General features: G+C 48.0%; 1 protein-coding gene across 1 annotated transcript; it reads left to right on the forward strand.

Annotated features, from left to right (window-relative positions):
* The first annotated feature begins 3472 nt into the window (after positions 1–3472).
* On the forward strand, positions 3473–13920 carry LOC138661561 (proteasome subunit beta type-10-like). The gene is made up of 8 exons (XM_069746368.1): positions 3473–3897; positions 7873–7966; positions 8045–8142; positions 11453–11593; positions 11770–11885; positions 12380–12438; positions 12557–12708; positions 12829–13920. The coding sequence occupies exons 1-8, from the start codon at positions 3833–3835 to the stop codon at positions 12932–12934; spliced, it is 831 nt and encodes a 276-aa protein (XP_069602469.1). The 5' UTR covers positions 3473–3832; the 3' UTR covers positions 12935–13920.
* The last annotated feature ends 5277 nt before the right edge of the window (positions 13921–19197 follow it).

The raw sequence follows: 19197 nt of genomic DNA on the forward strand, positions 1-19197 counted from the left end.
TGCTGATGTAAAGTAGACATGTGGGAAATGTTATTTATTAACTATTTTGTGTCACATAACTCTCTGGTTTAACAGAATAAAAATTCAAAATGTGAAAATTGCGAAATTTTCAAAATTTTCGCCAAATTTCCATTTTTATCACAAATAAACGCAGAATTTATTGACCTAAATTTACCACTAACATGAAGCCCAATATGTCACGAAAAAACAATCTCAGAACCGCTAGGATCCGTTGAAGCGTTCCTGAGTTATTACCTCATAAAGGGACACTGGTCAGAATTGCAAAAAACGGCAAGGTCTTTAAGGTCAAAATAGGCTGGGTCATGAAGGGGTTAACTTTCTGGACTATTGGACCTGCTGTAATCCTCCAAAGACAGATCCCTAAATGTGTCCGGTTGACAGCAGGACTGGATGTGCACAGGTTGATGGCAGCAGTCACTGTTCCTATTAAATGACAGCAAGCCCTGACCTTGAAAAACGAGGAATTGATGCAAAGTATATGAGAAGGTCGTTCAGTGCCTCATTTATATAGGACTTTTTCGACCCCTACAATGTTTTTCCTGGGGGTCTGCACAGATCTTGCTCCAGCCTGGCGATCCGGTGTTACAGCGCCCCCCATTGATGCATTTCTTTTCTCCGTTTCATCCTCCTCCTCTCCATCATGGCAGACTTTATATCTCTCACTATGGTTCCTCCTACTTCCAAACTGAAAGTAACTTGTGTGGAAATCCCCTGCAGGACACATGTCTCTATCAAGGCCAAAAATATCAGATTTCTCCACCTACAGGTTTAGCAGGGCTCCGATCGCGATTTAACCCTTTAAGTCACATTTGTCTTTGACTATCATGTAAATGATTGACCTGCAGTCCTATGTAAAAACCAAGGATGAAAGACTGAGGCACGAATTATTGCTGATATTTAATGCCATTCTGGATTGCTTCATGGTGTGTGCGGACGACATCCTGTGGTCTGCGGTGACCGGAGCAGCCCCTTAAAGGCGACGCGTCAATTTCCGTAAATATGTAATTTTATCACCCGATGTAAATGCCGCTATTCTCCTGAATCCGGCGATGTTTTTCTTTTATCTCTGCTCCTCTCTGTTCCATGGCCTCTTCTTTCTTGCCTAAAACGCAATTCTTGTTTGCCAAGAGGGTGCAGTCCCAAATAAGACAGCAGCAAAGAATGGTAGACCACGCCCCCTTGGCTAACAAGAACATATTTTTATACTGAGAAAAGGAGGCCATATCTCAGGAACAGAGAGGCGCAGGAACAAAATAAAAATATCGCCGGATTCAGGAGAACAGCGGCATTTACACCAGGTACAAAAATTACATATCTAGGGGAAGTGACATGTCACCTTTAAGGTAAAGCACTATATATCTATATCTATATATTTATGACAAGTGTTAGGTCATCCTAAACTGTTTATCCGTCGGCAGCATCATATACGTACAGTACAGACCAAAAGTTTGGACACACCTTCTCATTTTAAGATTTTTCTGCATTTTCATGACTAAGAAAATTGTAAATTCACACTGAAAGCACCAAAACTATGAATTAACACATGTGGAATTATATACTTAACAAAAAAGTGTGAAACAACTGAAATTATGTCTTATATTCTAGGTTCTTTAAAGTAGCCACCTTTTGCTTTGATGACTGCTTTGCACACTCTTGGCATTCTCTTGATGAGCATCAAGAGGTAGTCACCGGGAATGGTTTTCACTTCACAGGTGTGCCCTGTCAGGTTTGATAAGTGGGATTTCTTGCCTTATAAATGGGGTTGGGACCATCAGTTGTGTTGTGCTGAAGTCTGGTGGATACACAGCTGATAGTCCTACTGAATAGACTGTTAGAATCTGTATTATGGCAAGAAAAAAGCAGCTAAGTAAAGAAAAACGAGTGGCCATCATTACTTTAAGAAATGAAGGCAGTTAGTCCGAAAAATTGGGAAAACTTTGGAAGTGTCCCCAAGTGCAGTTGCAAAAACCATCAAGCGCTACAAAGAAACTGGTTCACATGAGGACCGCCCCAGGAAAGGAAGACCAAGAGTCACCTCTGCTTCTGAGGATAAGTTTATCTGAGTCACCAGCCTCAGAAATCGCAGGTTAACAGCAGCTCAGATTAGAGACCAGGTCAATGCCACACAGAGTTCTAGCAGCAGACACATCTCTACAACAACTATTAAGAGGAGACTTTGTGCAGCAGGCCTTCATGGTAAAATAGCTGCTAGGAAACCACTGCTAAGGACAGGCAACAAGCAGAAGAGACTTGTTTGGGCTAAAGAACACAAGGAATGGACATTAGACCAGTGAAAATCTGTGCTTTGGTCTGATGAGTCCAAATTTGAGATCTTTGGTTCCAACCACCATGTCTTTGTGCGACGCAGAAAAGGTGAACGGATGGACTCTACATGCCTGGTTCCCACCGTGAAGCATGGAGGAGGAGGTGTGATGGTGTGGGGGTGCTTTGCTGGTGACACTGTTGGGATTTATTCAAAATTGAAGGCATACTGAACCAGCATGGCTACCACAGCATCTTGCAGCGGCATGCTATTCCATCTGGTTTGCGTTTAGTTGGATCATCATTTATTTTTCAACAGGACAATGACCCCAAACACAACTCCAGGCTGTGTAAGGGCTATTTGACCAAGAAGGAGAGTGATGGGGTGCTACGCCAGATGACCTGGCCTCCACAGTCACCAGACCTGAACCCAATCGAGATGGTTTGGGGTGAGCTGGACCGCAGAGTGAAGACAAAAGGGCCAACAAGTGCTAAGCATCTCTGGGAACTCCTTCAAGATTGTTGGAAGACCATTCCCGGTGACTACCTCTTGAAGCTCATCAAGAGAATGCCAAGAGTGTGCAAAGCAGTCATCAAAGCAAAAGGTGGCTACTTTGAAGAACCTAGAATATAAGACATAATTTCAGTTGTTTCACCCTTTTTTGTTAAGTATATAGTGCCACATGTGTTAATTCATAGTTTTGATGCCTTCAGTGTGAATTTACAATTTTCATAGTCATGAAAATACGGAAAAATCTTTAAATGAGAAGGTGTATCCAAACTTTTGGTCTGTACTGTACACATAGTTGTGCCTAATATTACAGAAAAGCTCCTTTTACCTACCAGCTTTGTTCTCCCCATAGGACCCCGACTGATCACTCAATAAGCCCATTCATTTCAGTGGAGTTGAGCTGCAATACCAGGTATAACCTGAGATAAGGTGTGGCGCTGTTTCTGAAAGCAGCCATGTTTTTTTATTCCTGTACACAAGACAGGGAGGGGTATACTGAGCGAAGACCAATCCTTTAGGATGTCAATATACAGTAACAGGGTGTTATCCTGATAGCACGACCGCGCTTATGGAGGAATTAGTAAGAAACGTCTCCTTTCTTTTTTGAACACGGCGCCACTCTCGCCCACAGGTTGTGTCTGGCACTGCAGCTCAGCTCCATTGAAGTGAATGATCTGCAGTACCACAGACAGCCTGTGGATAAGTGTGGCGCTATTCTAAGAGGAAAGTAGTCATGTGTGTCTTGGTAATCCCTTTAAGTGCGCGTCCCTTTTATCTCGAGTAGACGGATAGTAGTGATATCCCTTGTTTTGGGGACTGTTCCGGCAGTTGGACTTGGGCCCAGCAGCTCGGCGTGTGATGTGATACGCCCGCTCGGCATCTGTCCCATGAATGGTGAGAAGATGAAAGTGAAAGGAGACTTTTCAGTTAACTCTGAAGGGTAAAAGAGAAGGGCTGAGACAAAGCGAGCAGAGGAGAGGGACCGACAGCAGCAGGGACCACCAGGGACCGCAGAGACTTCAGCCACCAGCCCCCAAAATGTTGTCAACAGGCTCCAGACATGACGCCCCACAAGGAGGGTTCAGCTTCGAGAACTGTCTCAGGTGAGGCCCGAGTCGTCCCCGGAAGTTGCTATGGGACCAGGGAAGGGTTTAGGGTCTTCTCCACCTGCTGAGGTTGGTGTGGACCCTCACAGGACCCCCTTCACCACTACGGTACCAATGGTGGAGTACAGGCATTGTAGAGGAGAGGGGCAGGAAATGTACGAGGCCGACTAGGGCAGCGATAAGGGAGGGGGCGCCAATTAATACGGTAATAAAAAAATCACTTTCCCTTTAAATTTTGGGAAAGCTGGGTGACTAGCTTGGTGGGGTATAGTAATATCCCCCCTTCTTACCAATCGCTGGGGACTGGGGTACTAAATTGGTCTCTAGTAAAGCTGTGACAATACATTTGGGAACGGTAATGGGGACCATACTCGGTGGGGAAATTCCAGGAACATATGGGTGGGGGGTCTCCCTGGACCATATGGGTGGGGGTCTCCCTGGATCATATGGGTGGGGGTCTCCCTGGGTCATATGGGTGGGGGGTCTCCCTGGACCATACTGGGTGGGGTCTTCCTGGACCATACTGGGTGGGGGACTCCCTGGACCATAGTGGGTGGGGTCTCCATGGACCATAGTGGGTGGGGTCTCCCTGGACCATATGGGTGGGGGTCTCCCTGGACCATACTGGGTGGGGTCTCCCTGGACTATACTGGGTGGGAGTCTACCTGGACCATATGGGTGGAGGTCTCCCTGGACCATACTGGGTGGGGGGACTCCCTGGACCGTACTGGGTGGTGGGGTCTCCATGGACCATAGTGGGTGGGGTCTCCCGGACCATATGGGTGGGGGTCTCCCTGGACCATACTGGCTGGGGTCTCCCTGGACCATACTGGGTGGGGGGACTCCCTGGACCGTACTGGGTGGTGGGGTCTCCATGGACCATAGTGGGTGGGGTCTCCCGGACCATAGTGGGTGGGGTCTCCCTGTACTGGGTGGGGGTCTCCCTGGACCATATGGGTGGGGGTCTCCCTGGACCATACTGGATGGGGTCTCCCTGGACCATACTGGGTGGGGAGACTCCCTGGACCATACTGGGTGGGGAGACTCCCTGCACCATACTGGGTGGGGGACTCCCTAGACCATAGGCAGCAGTTAAGGGTACTTAAACCACAGCGTCGTTAATTAACGGCGCTGTGGAAAAAGTGAATAGCACCCCCAGAGTCGGATTTTCTCTGGGGCGTCAGTTGCTGAGGGTAGCTGAGACCCCAGAGAACATGATTCGGGGGTTTTTACCGACCCCGGGTTTGTGACCGTCGATAATTAACCGTTTACCGGCGGCCGCAAAAAAACCCCAAAAAACCCGATTTCCCATTTAATTTCTCTGTCCTCCGATGTGAACGCACATCAGAGGACAGAGAAATGGGGTCCCCGATAGCCCCCCGATACCTGTCTCACCCGATGCTCCTCGTGGCTCCCAATGGGCGCCTGTTGTGAATTCTGTTATCGAACTCCCTCCTGTGGTCATGAATGGTACTTCGGCGAGTTCTGTCCATGGACTCCCTCTGGTGGCTGTGAGTGGAGCTGCTGCTTCTGAGGTTCCTTCCACAGGTGACGTAGCTTATTCTTTGGCTGGCTGCTCTATTTAACTCCACTCAGATCGTTACTCCATGCCAGCTGTCAATGTTCTTGTACTGGTTCAGTTCGCTCTTGGATCTTTCTGGTGACCTGTCTACTCCAGCAGAAGCTCAGTCCCTGCTAGTTATTTATTTGTTCATTGTTTCCTTGTCCAGCTTGCTATCATGATTTTGCCTTGCTAGCTGGAAGCTCTGGGATGCAGAGTGGCACCTCCGCACCGTGAGTCGGTGCGGAGGTCTTTTTGCACACTCTGCGTGGTCTTTTGTAGTTTTTTGTGCTGACCGCAAATATACCTTTCCTATCCTCAGTCTGTTTAGTAAGTCTGGCCTCCCTTTGCTGAAACCTGTTTCATTTCTGTGTTTGTGACTTTCATCTTAACTCACAGTCAATATATGTGGGGGGCTGCCTTTTCCTTTGGGGAATTTCTCTGAGGCAAGGTAGGCTTTATTTTCTATCTCTAGGGCTAGTTAGCTCTTAGGCTGTGAAGAGGCGTCTAGGTAGAGTTAGGTACGCTCCACGGCTATTTCTAGTTGTGTGATAGGATTAGGGTTGCGGTCAGCAGAGCTCCCACTTCCCCGAGCTTGTCCTGTGTGAGTTTAACCATCAGGTCGTTCCGGGTGCTCCTAACCACCAGGTCCATAACAGGCGCCATCTTTTTCCGGGGAAAAAATGGTGGGCGCATGCGCAGTGCGCCCGTCAGCCGACACCCGGCAGATCTTTGAGGTCTCGGCTGCCGGGGGTTACCGAGACCCCAAAGAACATGATCGGGGTCGGTTTTTACCGACCCCTTTTTTGCAATCGCCGGTAATTAACCGTTGACCGGCGAATGCAAAAAAAAAGCGGCGTGTCATTCTCTGTCCTTTGATGTGATTGCACATCAGAGGACAGAAAAATAGGGGTATCAGGGGACCCTGTCGTACTTACCGGTGTCCCTGGGTCCTCCTGCGTCCCCTCCTTCCTCCGGGAAGAAAATGGCGGGCGCATGTGCAGTGCGACCGCCGTGATGTGTCGGCCGGCAGAGGAAGATTCTTCCTCTTGTTCTATTTTGGTCACTGTGAGATGCTGTCACAGTGATCAAAATAAAAAAAAATAGTAAATAACCCCCCCTTTATCACCCCCTTAGTTCGGAAAAAAATAATAAAATAAAAAAAAAGTATGTATTTCCATTTTCCAATTAGGGTTAGGGCTAGGGTTAGGGTTGGGGCTAAAGTTAGGGTTAGGGTTGGGGCTAAAGTTAGGGTTGGGGCTAGGGTTGGGGCTAAAGTTAGGGTTGTGGTTGGGGCTAAAGTTAGGGTTACGGTTGGGGCTAAAGTTAGGGTTAGGGCTAGGGTTGGGGCTAAAGTTAGGGTTGTGGTTGGGTCTAAAGTTAGGGTTAGGGCTAGGGTTAGGGTTGGTGCTAAAGTTAGGGTTAGGGCTAGGGTAGGTGCTAAAGTTAGGGTTAGGGTTGGGGCTAAAGTTAGGGTTAGAGCTAAAGTTAGGGTTGGTGCTAAAGTTGGGGTTAGGGCTAGGGTTAGGGCTAGGGTTGGGGCTAAAGTTAGGGTTAGGGTTGGGGCTAAAGTTAGGGATAGAGCTAAAGTTAGGGTTGGTGCTAAAGTTGGGGTTAGGGCTAGGGTTAGGACTAGGGTTGGGACGCTGACACAGAGGTGCGGATCTTCAGCTGCGGTGACCGTTTAGAATAATATTCTCTAGTTACACTCAAACCTACAGCGGCCGCTTACTCTCTGCCAATGGCGCCATTAGTAGCATCTGCTGCTATCCCGTCCCCCCACCCCCTATATACAGTATATATATATATATATATATATATATACATGGTATATGCACGCTCATTTCAGTAAGCGTGCATGTGTTAAATATGCAAAGGAAGAGTCAGCTCCAGGTGTTTATGGTGAACCCCTCTTCACTCCCAATGCCCCCCCCCCCCCCCCCCCACGTTCCATGTGATATAACTTATATAACAGAGTTACTTATTGTGCTTTTTATCTTTACTATATTGGGATCCGTACAACTTTTCATCGTAAAGAAAAAATACATTTAGTTATTAGATTTTATTTATATGGGGAGATATGAACTTTCATGGGTTTTTTTAAATATATTTTTTTATTTTTTTATTGGTGACCCTGTATTAGAATACGATACTGTAATACCGCGGTGTATTGTAAAACTACCGCTCTCCTGTGGACTCCGATCATGTCTAAAGCTAAGTTCTGAGTTCTGCGACTGGTTACATGTCTGACTACAGGGGAGGAGCGAAGCCGTTGTCTGTTACCGGGGGCGACAGGTAGAAATTGTCATTGAAAGTACAGCATGAAATATTTCAGATTTAGGGGGGTGTAGTCAGATATTACAAAACTGCTGGAAGGTCATCACTTACATGTCTCTTCTGAACATCCCCAGAAATAACTCCATAGAAGCAAATGCATCGGCTCTTGGTCTCCAACCACCGAAAGCTCGTAAGACGGGGACCACCATTGCTGGGCTTGTGTACAAGGTTGGTTGGAGGTGCGGGGGTTGGGTTGTCCGGTGACTGAGGCTTGGTGTGCTGGCTTACCTGTGGTTAATTACATAGGACGGCGTCATCCTGGGAGCGGACAGAAGAGCCACCGATGACATGGTCGTGGCGGATAAAAACTGTGCCAAGATCCACTACATCTCAGACAACATATAGTGAGTATGACCTGACGGTAGGCCTTGTGTGCACACGTCCAGCCTGATAACCTATATAGACATGGGTGTTAGTCCCTGAGCTCGGACCACCATCAACTTCCAGAAAAAGGGTCTCCTTGCACCAGGAACCTGAAACCGGCCAATAGAGGTGACAGGTCTGGTCCATGGGGTGGGCTTCCTCTACAACCCTTATGTTCTAGCCGCTGCTTACACGCAGGGGTGGATTAAGGGTAGCCAGGGCCCCGGGCTGTTCAGACTCTGTGGGCCCAACGGTCATGTGACGGGGTCATGCCACGGGGTCATCATATACCTGAATCAGATTATTCCAGAAAAATAGTTGCTGAGTGAAACTCCACTTCTCACCTATCACACATTAACAGTTCCCATCACCAGATCACACATATAGCCGGCAGTTTTTGGCCAAAAGATTTTTCAAGCCGCCACCATAACACGGTAGACACTTTTGGCCGGGCGCTACTCTACAGTAACCTATTAAATATTTGTTAAAATATGCAATACAATTTAGGCACATTTTTATTTATTTTTCAATTTTTAAAATGACCAATAACATCACATACAAGGAACAAATACAACACCATGACCAGACCACATATTACCACCAGTGACCGATTAATATCACATACAAAGAGCAAATACCACCTCACCATGACCAGACCACATATTACCACCACAAAGTGACCAAATAGCACATACAAGGAACAAATACCACAACACCATGTCCAGACCACATATTACCACCACATAGTGACTGAATACTACAATACTGATCAGTAATAAAAAAAAACACAATACTATCACCATAAGTGCCATTATACACAGGAGATCTGTACTTAGTATGCAGTGTCTGTGTAGAGGTAATACAGTGATCACTGGTGTATTATACACAGGAGGTCTGTATATAATGTATAGGTAATACAGTGATCACTGGTGACATTATACACAGGACCGCTGTATATAGTATACAGTGTATAGTGTAAGTGTATAGGTAACACACTGACTCACCAGTGACGACTCTAGGTGAAGTCCTTCATCTTTCATCCAGCACAGACCACCATCACTTCTTCCAGCCAGGGCTCATCTCTGCAGGAAATAACACAGTTATCTTGAGCTCCGCTTGCAGAACACATTACTTAATTTTTCCCAACTTCTACATTACACCACAAGAAAAAGAGGCGATATAGTATCACTCTGCACAGTAACAGGACCGCCCCCCCATTTAAAACAGTATACTCAAAACATAAAATAAATACATCACTGCAGTAATAATATCCCTAAATTAATCCCTATGGTAATATTCCCCGTCCTGGCCCCCGTGTGTCTCATTCCTGGCTTCAGCCATATGTTCTCCCATCCTGCCCTCATGAGTATCCATCCTGCCCCATATGATCTCCCCATCCTGCCCCATCTGTCTCCATCGTATCCATCCTGCCCCATGATCCAATCCTGCCCCATGATCCTGCACGATCTGTCTCCAATCATGCCCCGTATCTCCATTCTGCCCCGTGTCTCCATTCTGCCCCCTATTGTCTCCAGCATTTCTGCCCTTAGTGTCTCCAGCATACAGCCCCCAGTTTCTCCAGCATTCAGGCCCCAGTGTGTCCAACATCTCTGCCCCATCTGTGTCCAGCATCTCTGCCCCAATGTGTCCAGCATCTCAGCCCCCAGTGTGTCCAGCATCTCTGCCCCAATGTGTCCAGCATCTCAGCCCCCAGAGTGTCCAGCATTTCTGCCCCCAGTGTCTCCAGCATTCAGCCCCCAGTGTCTCCAGCATTTCTGCCCCCAGTGTCTCCAGCATTCTGCCCCCAGTGTCTCCAGCATTCTGCCCCCAGTGTGTCCAGCATCTCTGCCCCATCTGTGTCCAGCATCTCTGCCCCCAATGTGTCCAGCATTCAGCCCCCAGTGTCTCCAGCATTCTGCACCCAGTGTCCCCAGCATTCTGCCCCCAGTGTGTCCAGAATATCTGCGCCATCTGTGACCCGCATCTCTGCCCCAATGTGTCCAGCATCTCTGCCGCCAATGTGTCCAGCATCTCTGCCCCCAATGTGTCCAGCATCTCTGCCCCCAGTGTGTCCAGCATCTCTGCCGCCAATGTGTCCAGCATCTCTGCCCCCAATGTGTCCAGCATCTCTGCCCCCAATGTGTCCAGCATCTCTGCCCCCAATGTGACCCGCATCTCTGCCCCAATGTGTCCAGCATCTCTGCCGCCAATGTGTCCAGCATCTCTGCCCACAATGTCTCCAGCATTTCTGCCCCTAGTGTCTCCAGCATTTCTGCCCCCAGTGTCTCCAGCATTCAGCCTCCAGTGTCTCCAGCATTCAGCCCCCAGTGTCTCCAGCCCCCAGAGTGTCCAGCATTCAGCCCCCAGTGTGTCCAGCATCTCTGCCCCATCTGTGTCCAGCATCTCTTCTCCCAATGTCCAGCATCTCTGCCCCCAATGTCCAGCATCTCTGCCCCCAATGTGTCCAGCATCTCTGCCCCCAGTGTGTCCAGCATCTCTGCCCACAATGTCTCCAGCATTTCTGCCCCTAGTGTCTCCAGCATTTCTGCCCCCAGTGTCTCCAGCATCTCTGCCCCCAATGTGTCCAGCATCTCTGCCCCCAGTGTGTCCAGCATCTCTGCCCCCAGTGTGTCCAGCATCTCTTCTCCCAATGTCCAGCATCTCTGCCCCCAATGTCCAGCATCTCTGCCCCCAATGTGTCCAGCATCTCTGCCCCCAATGTGTCCAGCATCTCTGCCCCCAGTGTGTCCAGCATCTCTGCCCACAATGTCTCCAGCATTTCTGCCCCTAGTGTCTCCAGCATTTCTGCCCCCAGTGTCTCCAGCATTCAGCCTCCAGTGTCTCCAGCATTCAGCCCCCAGTGTCTCCAGCCCCCAGAGTGTCCAGCATTCAGCCCCCAGTGTGTCCAGCATCTCTGCCCCATCTGTGTCCAGCATCTCTTCTCCCAATGTCCAGCATCTCTGCCCCCAATGTCCAGCATCTCTGCCCCCAATGTTTCCAGCATCTCTGCCCCCAATGTGTCCAGCATCTCTGCTCCTTCGGCGAAGCTCCCTCCTCGCAGCTGAAGCGCGCACTCGCCGGCGACTGACAATGCGGGCCCCCTCTGCCCACCGGGCCAATACACCAGTCAGGGCAGTAATGCCCTGATGGCGGCGGTCAATCTGAGTGGTAGCCCAGGGCCCCCCCACACCACTAGACCCTTGGCTATCGCCCAGATTGACTTCATTATACTCCGCCCCTGCTTACACGTAATACTCGCCCCCATCCTTCTTACTTTGTATTTGCCCCCAGTTGCTGTGGAGCCGGTGTGGCTGCCGATGCCGAATATGTGACCAACCTTTTGTCCTCCAACTTGGCTATGCATGCGATGTCTACGGGAAGACCACCACGTGTGTGCACGGCAACCCGGATCCTGAAACAGCTGCTGTACAGGTGAGTATGGGCTGAGAATGTGACACAAGAGCAAGAGCGTGGGTGGCTGGATGAGTAGAAGGCTTGGATTCAAAATGGCCGACTACAATGGCTTCCATCTTCCAACAGGATTGGCAAGCTTATGTGTATATAGGTTGTCGGACATGACCTTACTTCCTTATCTGTTCTCTTCTCAGATATAGAGGTCACGTAGGAGCATCGATCATCATAGGGGGGTATGACGTCCGTGGCCCCCACATTAACGGTGTCCACCCTCATGGATCCACTGACAACAGTCTCTTCACAGCTCTTGGTGAGACATGAGATGACCCATATGTCACACACTAAGGGAAACCCATCGATAAGAGCACATTCACATTACTACTAAGCAATAAGTACTGTATGTCTTACACTTTCTTTTCGTCCCCATAGGGGACCTGGACCTGTGATCACTTGATTCCTTGTATTGCAGTACATGGTTATTTTACTGGTCTCCATTGGGCAGATCTTCTTAGGAGCACAAATATGGTAGACACAGGGGTCTTCAGTTGGCCTCAAACTGCCTTGACAACGCCTCGTCATCCAGTGGTCCTATGGGGTGACAGAGGAGCCACTAACCCCCTAAGATGCTGCAGTCACTATTAACCATAGCATCTAAGGGGTTCAGCTGTGTAATACAGCAGGCACACGCCTTGTAGGAAGCAAGATCTGCTCCTCAACCCACTCCATACACGCGCACCCTCTATACAGGCACCTGTAACTTCGTCCTCTGTGCCGATTCTGACTGATCTCCCCCATTGATTGTAGGATCTGGCGCACATGCGGCCATCGCTGTCTTAGAAGATTGCTACAAACCCAACATGTCGGTGAGTGGTGATACCTCCCGGGGCCTATGCTGATCTGTAGAGTCCACACTAGGCCAGTACGGGCTCCATTTCTCCTCCTCAGACAGTAGGTCTTGATTTTACCCTTTCCATCTCTCAGCTGGAGGAGGCTAAGCAGTTGGTGACGGCCTCCATAACGGCGGGCATCCTCGGTGATCTTGGATCCGGCAGTGGAGTGGATCTATGTGTCATTACACGAGAAGGGGCGCAAGTCTTACGAGGTTACACCCAGACGGAAACCAAGGGGAAGAGGTAAAATTTGTAGGAAACGGGCCATACATAATTATAGGGGACCCCTGACGCCTGTTAGTGGGGGGTATAAGGATTGGCCATGATCTTTTTTTTATGTTTGATCCTTCTCTCCCATCCTAGGTCATCTTCATACCGTTACCCCCGGGGCACCACCGCCGTCCTGGGAGAAACCGTAACTGCTTTCGATTTGGTGGAAGAAACCGTTCAACTAATGGACGTGGAATAACGAAAAAAAGAAAGGGCACCGCACCAATGATCAGCCTCATTACTACTGATAGCGAGTGCTTGACCCCGTACATGACCAAACCTGATTGTGCCGCCATGTAAAAGACGGGGTCGCTTCATGATCAGCATCATAAGACGTTAGCTCCGCTGCTGCCGCCGCCTGCCTGACTGCCCGAGTCCCTGCTGCTGCAATCCGTACATATAATCCCGATCATTTTCTCATTGGTATGTGCGATGTTTCCTATAACAAAAAATGAACCCCTTAAAGATGCCGACATTTTCGCTTTTTTTTTTGCACGGTCGCACCTTCTTCCAAGAGCCAAAACTTTTTCATTTTTCCATCAACATGGCCGCTTGAGGGTTTGTTGTTTGGTTTTTTTGCTGTGAGAGCTATGATGAAAAAGTGAAAAACTCCAAAATTCTGAATCTTGGGGGTTTGGTTCTTATGGCGTCCATTGTACAGCAATGATTGTCCAGGTCAGTATGATTACGGCCATAACAAGGTTGCGTAGTTTTATTTGTAGCTTTTTTCTTATATGAGACGTTTTGACCTCCTTTTATTCCATGTTTAACCTATTCTGGAGATTCGATTTTTTTCGTTACAGGGTCTACTTTATGGATTAAATTAAATCATCTTATGTTCAATATGTTTTTTTTTATTTTTTTATAATGTGGAAGAAAAGAGGGATTCAATTTTTTTTTTTTTTTTTAATTTTTTAAAATTGTAAGTCCAGGTTGATAAAACAGTTTTCACCGGAATTTTACGCCGTTCCCAGCTGGGTCTGTAGACTTTTTGAAAGGTTCTGCTCCTGCTCTGTACCCTCACATCCTGGAAGGGAACGTGTTAAACATTTAGGACATGGTCAGCAAGTTGCACTAATTTTAGGTTGTACCTCTTACCATAGTCATCATGTATCTCCAGCCTTAGATCAACCCCTCGCTCGCCGCCGCTGCGCTCCACGTAATAAAACTCTTTTTTTCATCAGACTTTTCCTTTTGCATTTTTCTTCATTGTGATGATTTTTGTTACAGAAACAAAGATATAAAACAGCAGCGATGTCAAAGAAAAAGTGTGAAAAATGGAAAACGAAGGGGAATTTTTTTTTTCTTTTTATACTATTTGATTTGCCCACATCCAATCATATTCTGCCCCGAAATCCACATACAAAAACGTTAAAATAAATCTCCTGTTGATTTGAAAGGGAAAACGCGCGTCTAGGGCTCGGGCTGCTGTTTTCTATAAAAAAAAAAAAAAAAAAAAAAAAAAGCAACATCAATTAGTAACATAGTAACATAGTTAGTAAGGCCGAAAAAAGACATTTGTCCATCCAGTTCAGCCTATATTCCATCATAATAAATCCCCAGATCTACGTCCTTCTACAGAACCTAATAATTGTATGATACAATATTGTTCTGCTCCAGGAAGACATCCAGGCCTCTCTTGAACCCCTCGACTGAGTTCGCCATCACCACCTCCTCAGGCAAGCAATTCCAGATTCTCACTGAGAATCATTGAAGTGTTTCTGCTTGAAAAACTACGGAAGACTGAACCAGAAAAAAATACCCATGCCCAAAAAATGGCTAAAAACAGCATAAAAACTGTGTTTCCCGACCTAAACCCCTGTGGAGAGAGGTGAGGGCGTCCCCCAGTGTACAGCAGGGGGACTACAACTCACGTTTTGTACAGAGCCGGAGGTCGGAACCCCGCAGAGCAACAAACTTATCACCTATCCGGTGATGTGATAGCTTATTTTTAATGGACGACCCCTTGAATAGGGGGAGTTACTGCTGGGTGGTGATCAGTATGGCCTCCTATACTCTAAACGCTCTCATAACACGAGCAGCCACCCAGCTTTCCTGTTCTCCTGATCGGCAGATGTCATAACTTCTGCGGGACCATGGGAGCTGTGAATTTATAAGTACATAACTGGACGTAGGACCCCAAAGTGACCGAAGGTAGGATTGTAATGGAGGCCATATTGTCCCCCACACACACCATGTATTGGCCTGGCTCAGATAGGCCTGGAGTAATACAAGCTTTGACCAGCAGGTGTCACCAGAGCACATTTCTTCATATGAAGCTCCACAGCAGTGACCATATAGCATTCATTACACGGTAAGATGGGTGATATCATCCTCCATGTCACTATGCTTAATTACACTGATATCCATCACAAATCATTTTTTTTATTTTTAAGTGATTAAAAAAATTCAAACATTTGTATGAAAAAAAAAATTGCTTTGCCATTTTCCGAGACCTTTGCCGTTTCTTTTTTTTTTTTCCGGTCTGTGAAGACCACCTCTGGATACCAATTTGGGGATACACATGACATTGTGATCGCTTTTTGTTTCTGATTGTTATTTTTTTTTTGCATTTTTTAGGGCAGTGACAAGTAAAACGGAGTTGTGCTTTATTCCCTTTATGGCGTTTACTAAATCCACGTCATATTTTGATAGTTCAGGATTTTACAAACACCACCATGCTACTTTTATTCTTTCATTTCTTCATTTTTAATGGGGGTCGGGGAAAGATGAGGAATGAAATGTTACATATTGGTATATTTTAAACTATTCTATTTTTTTTTTTTTTTTTTTCCACTTTATTTTTTACTCCCCTTTGGGGAATTGAACCAGTGTTCATCCAATCGCTTATACTGCGGGGCCACAGTATTGCTGGAATTGAGGACCACGTGTTCAGTGCTATATATTCTGTGGTCAGGGGCCACGTGTTCAGTGCTATATCTGCGGTCGGGGCCACGTGTTCAGTGCTGGATCTTCTTTAGTCAGGGGCCACGTGTTCAGGACTATATCTGTATAGTCGGGGCCACGTGATCAGTGCTGGATCTGCTACAGTCAGGGCCACGTGTTCAGTGCTATATCTGTATGGTCAGGGGCCACGTGTTCAGTGCTATATCTGTACGGTCGGGGGCCACGTGTTCAGTGCTGGATCTTCTGTAGTCAGGGGCCACGTGTTCAGGGCTATATCTGTATAGTCGGGGCCACGTGATCAGTGCTGGATCTGCTACAGTCGGGGCCACGTGTTCAGTGCTATATCTGTACGGTCGGGACCAGGTGTTCAGTGCTGGATCTGCTACAGTCGGGGCCACGTGTTCAGTGCTGGATCTTCTGTACTCAGGAGCCACGTGATCAGTGCTATATCTGTACGGTCTGGGCCAAGTGTTCAGTGGTATATCTGTACGGTCTGAGCCAAGTGTTCAGTGCTGGATCTGTACGGTCGGGGTCCGGACCACGTAATCAGTGCTATATCTGTACGGTCGAGGGCCACGTGATCAGTGCTATATCTGTATGGTCAGGGGCCACGTGTTCAGGGCTTTATCTGTACGGTTGGGTCCACGTGATCAGTGCTAAATCTGCTACGGTCGGGACCACGTGTTCAGTGCTATATCTGTACGGTCGGGACCACGTGATCAGTGCTATATCTGTACGGTCGGGACCACGTGTTCAGTGCTATATCTGCTTTGGTCGGGGCCACGTGTACAGTGCTATATCTGTACAGCCGGGGCCACGTGATCAGTGCTATATCTGTACGGTCGGGACAACGTGTTCAGGGCTATATCTGTACGGTCGGGGCCACATGATCAGTGCTATATCTGTACGGTCGGGGGCCACGTGTTCAGGGCTATAGCTGTACGGTCGGGGCCAAGTGTTCAGGGCTATATCTGCTACGGTTGGGACCACGTGTACAGTGCTATATCTGTACAGCCGGGGCCACGTGATCAGTGCTATATCTGTACGGTCGGGACAACGTGTTCAGGGCTATATCTGTACGGTCGGGGCCACATGATCAGTGCTATATCTGTACGGTCGGGGGCCACGTGTTCAGGGCTATAGCTGTACGGTCGGGGCCAAGTGTTCAGGGCTATATCTGCTACGGTTGGGACCACATGATCAGTGCTATATCTGTACGGTCGGGGCCACATGATCAGTGCTATATCTGTACGGTCGGGGGCCACGTGTTCAGGGCTATAGCTGTACGGTCGGGGCCAAGTGTTCAGGGCTATATCTGCTACGGTTGGGGCCACGTGATCAGTGCTATATCTGTACGGTCGGGGCCACGAGTTCATTGCTATATCTGCTACGGTCGGGGCCAAGTGTTCAGTGCTATATCTGTACGGTTGGGGCCAAGTGTTCAGGGCTATATCTGCTACACTACAACATAATCCCATATACTGTCATATGGGAAGAAGAAGAGATCCCATATAGGTTAAAACCAGTGTTTATTAAATAAATTTAAAAATAACATAATAAAAAAGCAAAATAGACCGTAGGGGACACCAAACGAACAAGGTTGTGCATGTAATATTCACTAAATTGTCACCAGACACTATTCAAGTGGATGTCCATGCTGGTAACAGGAAGGGTAACGGCAGAACAAACACCGACAAGTAGCAATATAACAAAGTAAAACGGTTAACAATAATATAGATGCTGCCCTAGTATACCTCTATATAGCCCAGTGGCTTTAAATATAGGTAGCAACAACACAAACCGGAGTGTGTAGCCCAATTATACCCGTCCTAATAGGCCCAGCATGCATACTATTAAAAGCCTGGCAGAGACCGTGCCTACCTTGTCTGGATGGCGTCCCCTCACCCCGACGCGCGTTTCGCCTCCTGCTTCTTCCGGGGGCGTACCAGGGTGAGGGGCGCTAGTGCTTATATAGGAGAGGTGCTGATAGCGTCCATCGGCAGCAGCGGCACATCGCGTGTGACTCCTCCCTCACAATGATGCGCTTCCTGCCGCCGCTCAATGACACGCAAGCCAAAGCTATGCGTGTCAGTGTATGAGCGTCGCAGAAAGCAGCAGCGTGTCATTGAGCGGCGGCAGGAAGCGCGTCATTGTGAGGGAGGAGTCACACGCGATGCGCCGCTGCTGCCGATGGACGCTATCAGCACCTCTCCTATATAAGCACTAGCGCCCCTCACCCTGGTACGCCCCCGGAAGAAGCAGGAGGCGAAACGCGCGTCGGGGTGAGGGGACGCCATCCAGACAAGGTAGGCACGGTCTCTGCCAGGCTTTTAATAGTATGCATGCTGGGTCTATTAGGACGGGTATTATTGGGCTACACACTCCGGTTTGTGTTGTTGCTACCTATATTTAAAGCCACTGGGCAATATAGAGGTATACTAGGGCAGCATCTATATTATTGTTAACCGTTTTACTTTGTTATATTGCTACTTGTCGGTGTTTGTTCTGCCGTTACCTTTCCTGTTACCAGCGTGGACATCCACTTGAATAGTGTCTGGTGACAATTTAGTGAATATTACATGCACAACCTTGTTCGTTTGGTGTCCCCTACGGTCTATTTTGCTTTTTTATTATGTTATTTTTAAATTTATTTAATAAACACTGGTTTTAACCTTTATGGGATCTCTTCTTCTTCCCATATGACAGTATATGGGATTATGTTGTAGTATTAAGGTGAAGTGCCCTGATACAAGTGATAGACATTTGTTGATTTGTCTATATCTGCTACAGTCAGGGCCACGTGATCAGTGCTATATCTGTACGGTCGGGACCACGTGTTCAATGCTATATCTGCTATGGTCGGGCCAAGTTTTCAGTGCTATATCTGCTACGGTTGGGGCCAAGTGTTCTGGGCTATATCTGCTATGGTCAGGGCCACGTGATCAGTGCTATATTTGTACGGTCGGGACCACGTGTTCAGGGCTATATCTGCTATGATCGGGGCCACGTGATCAGTGCTATATCTGTACGGTCGGGACCACGTGATCAGTGTTGTATCTGTACAGTCGGGACCACGTGTTCAGTGCTGTATCTGCTATGATCGGGGCCACGTGATCAGTGCTATATCTGTACGGTTGGGCCAAGTGTTCAGGGCTATATATGTTACGGTCGGGACCACGTGATCAGTGCTATATATGCCGGGGTCAGTGGCCACGTATTCAGAACTATAGATGCTGCGGTCGGGGGTCACGTGTTCAGTGCTATTTCTGTGCGTTCGGGGCCATGTATTCAGGGCTATATATTCTGTGGTTGGAGCCACGTGTTCAGTGCTGGATCTGCTGCGGTGGGTGCCACGTGTTCAGGGCTATATATTCTGCAGTCGGGGCCATGTGTTCAGTGCTGGATCTGCTATGGTAGGGGGCCACATGTTCAGTGCTGGATCTGCTATGGTAGGGGGCACATGTTCAGTGCTGGATCTGCTGCGGTCGGGGGCCATGCGAACAGTGCTATATCTGCTATGGTCGGGGCCATGTGTTCAGTGCTATACCTGCTGCG

The sequence above is a fragment of the Ranitomeya imitator genome, chromosome 2 (assembly GCF_032444005.1).
Source record: "Ranitomeya imitator isolate aRanImi1 chromosome 2, aRanImi1.pri, whole genome shotgun sequence".
Lineage (NCBI taxonomy): Eukaryota > Metazoa > Chordata > Amphibia > Anura > Dendrobatidae > Ranitomeya > Ranitomeya imitator.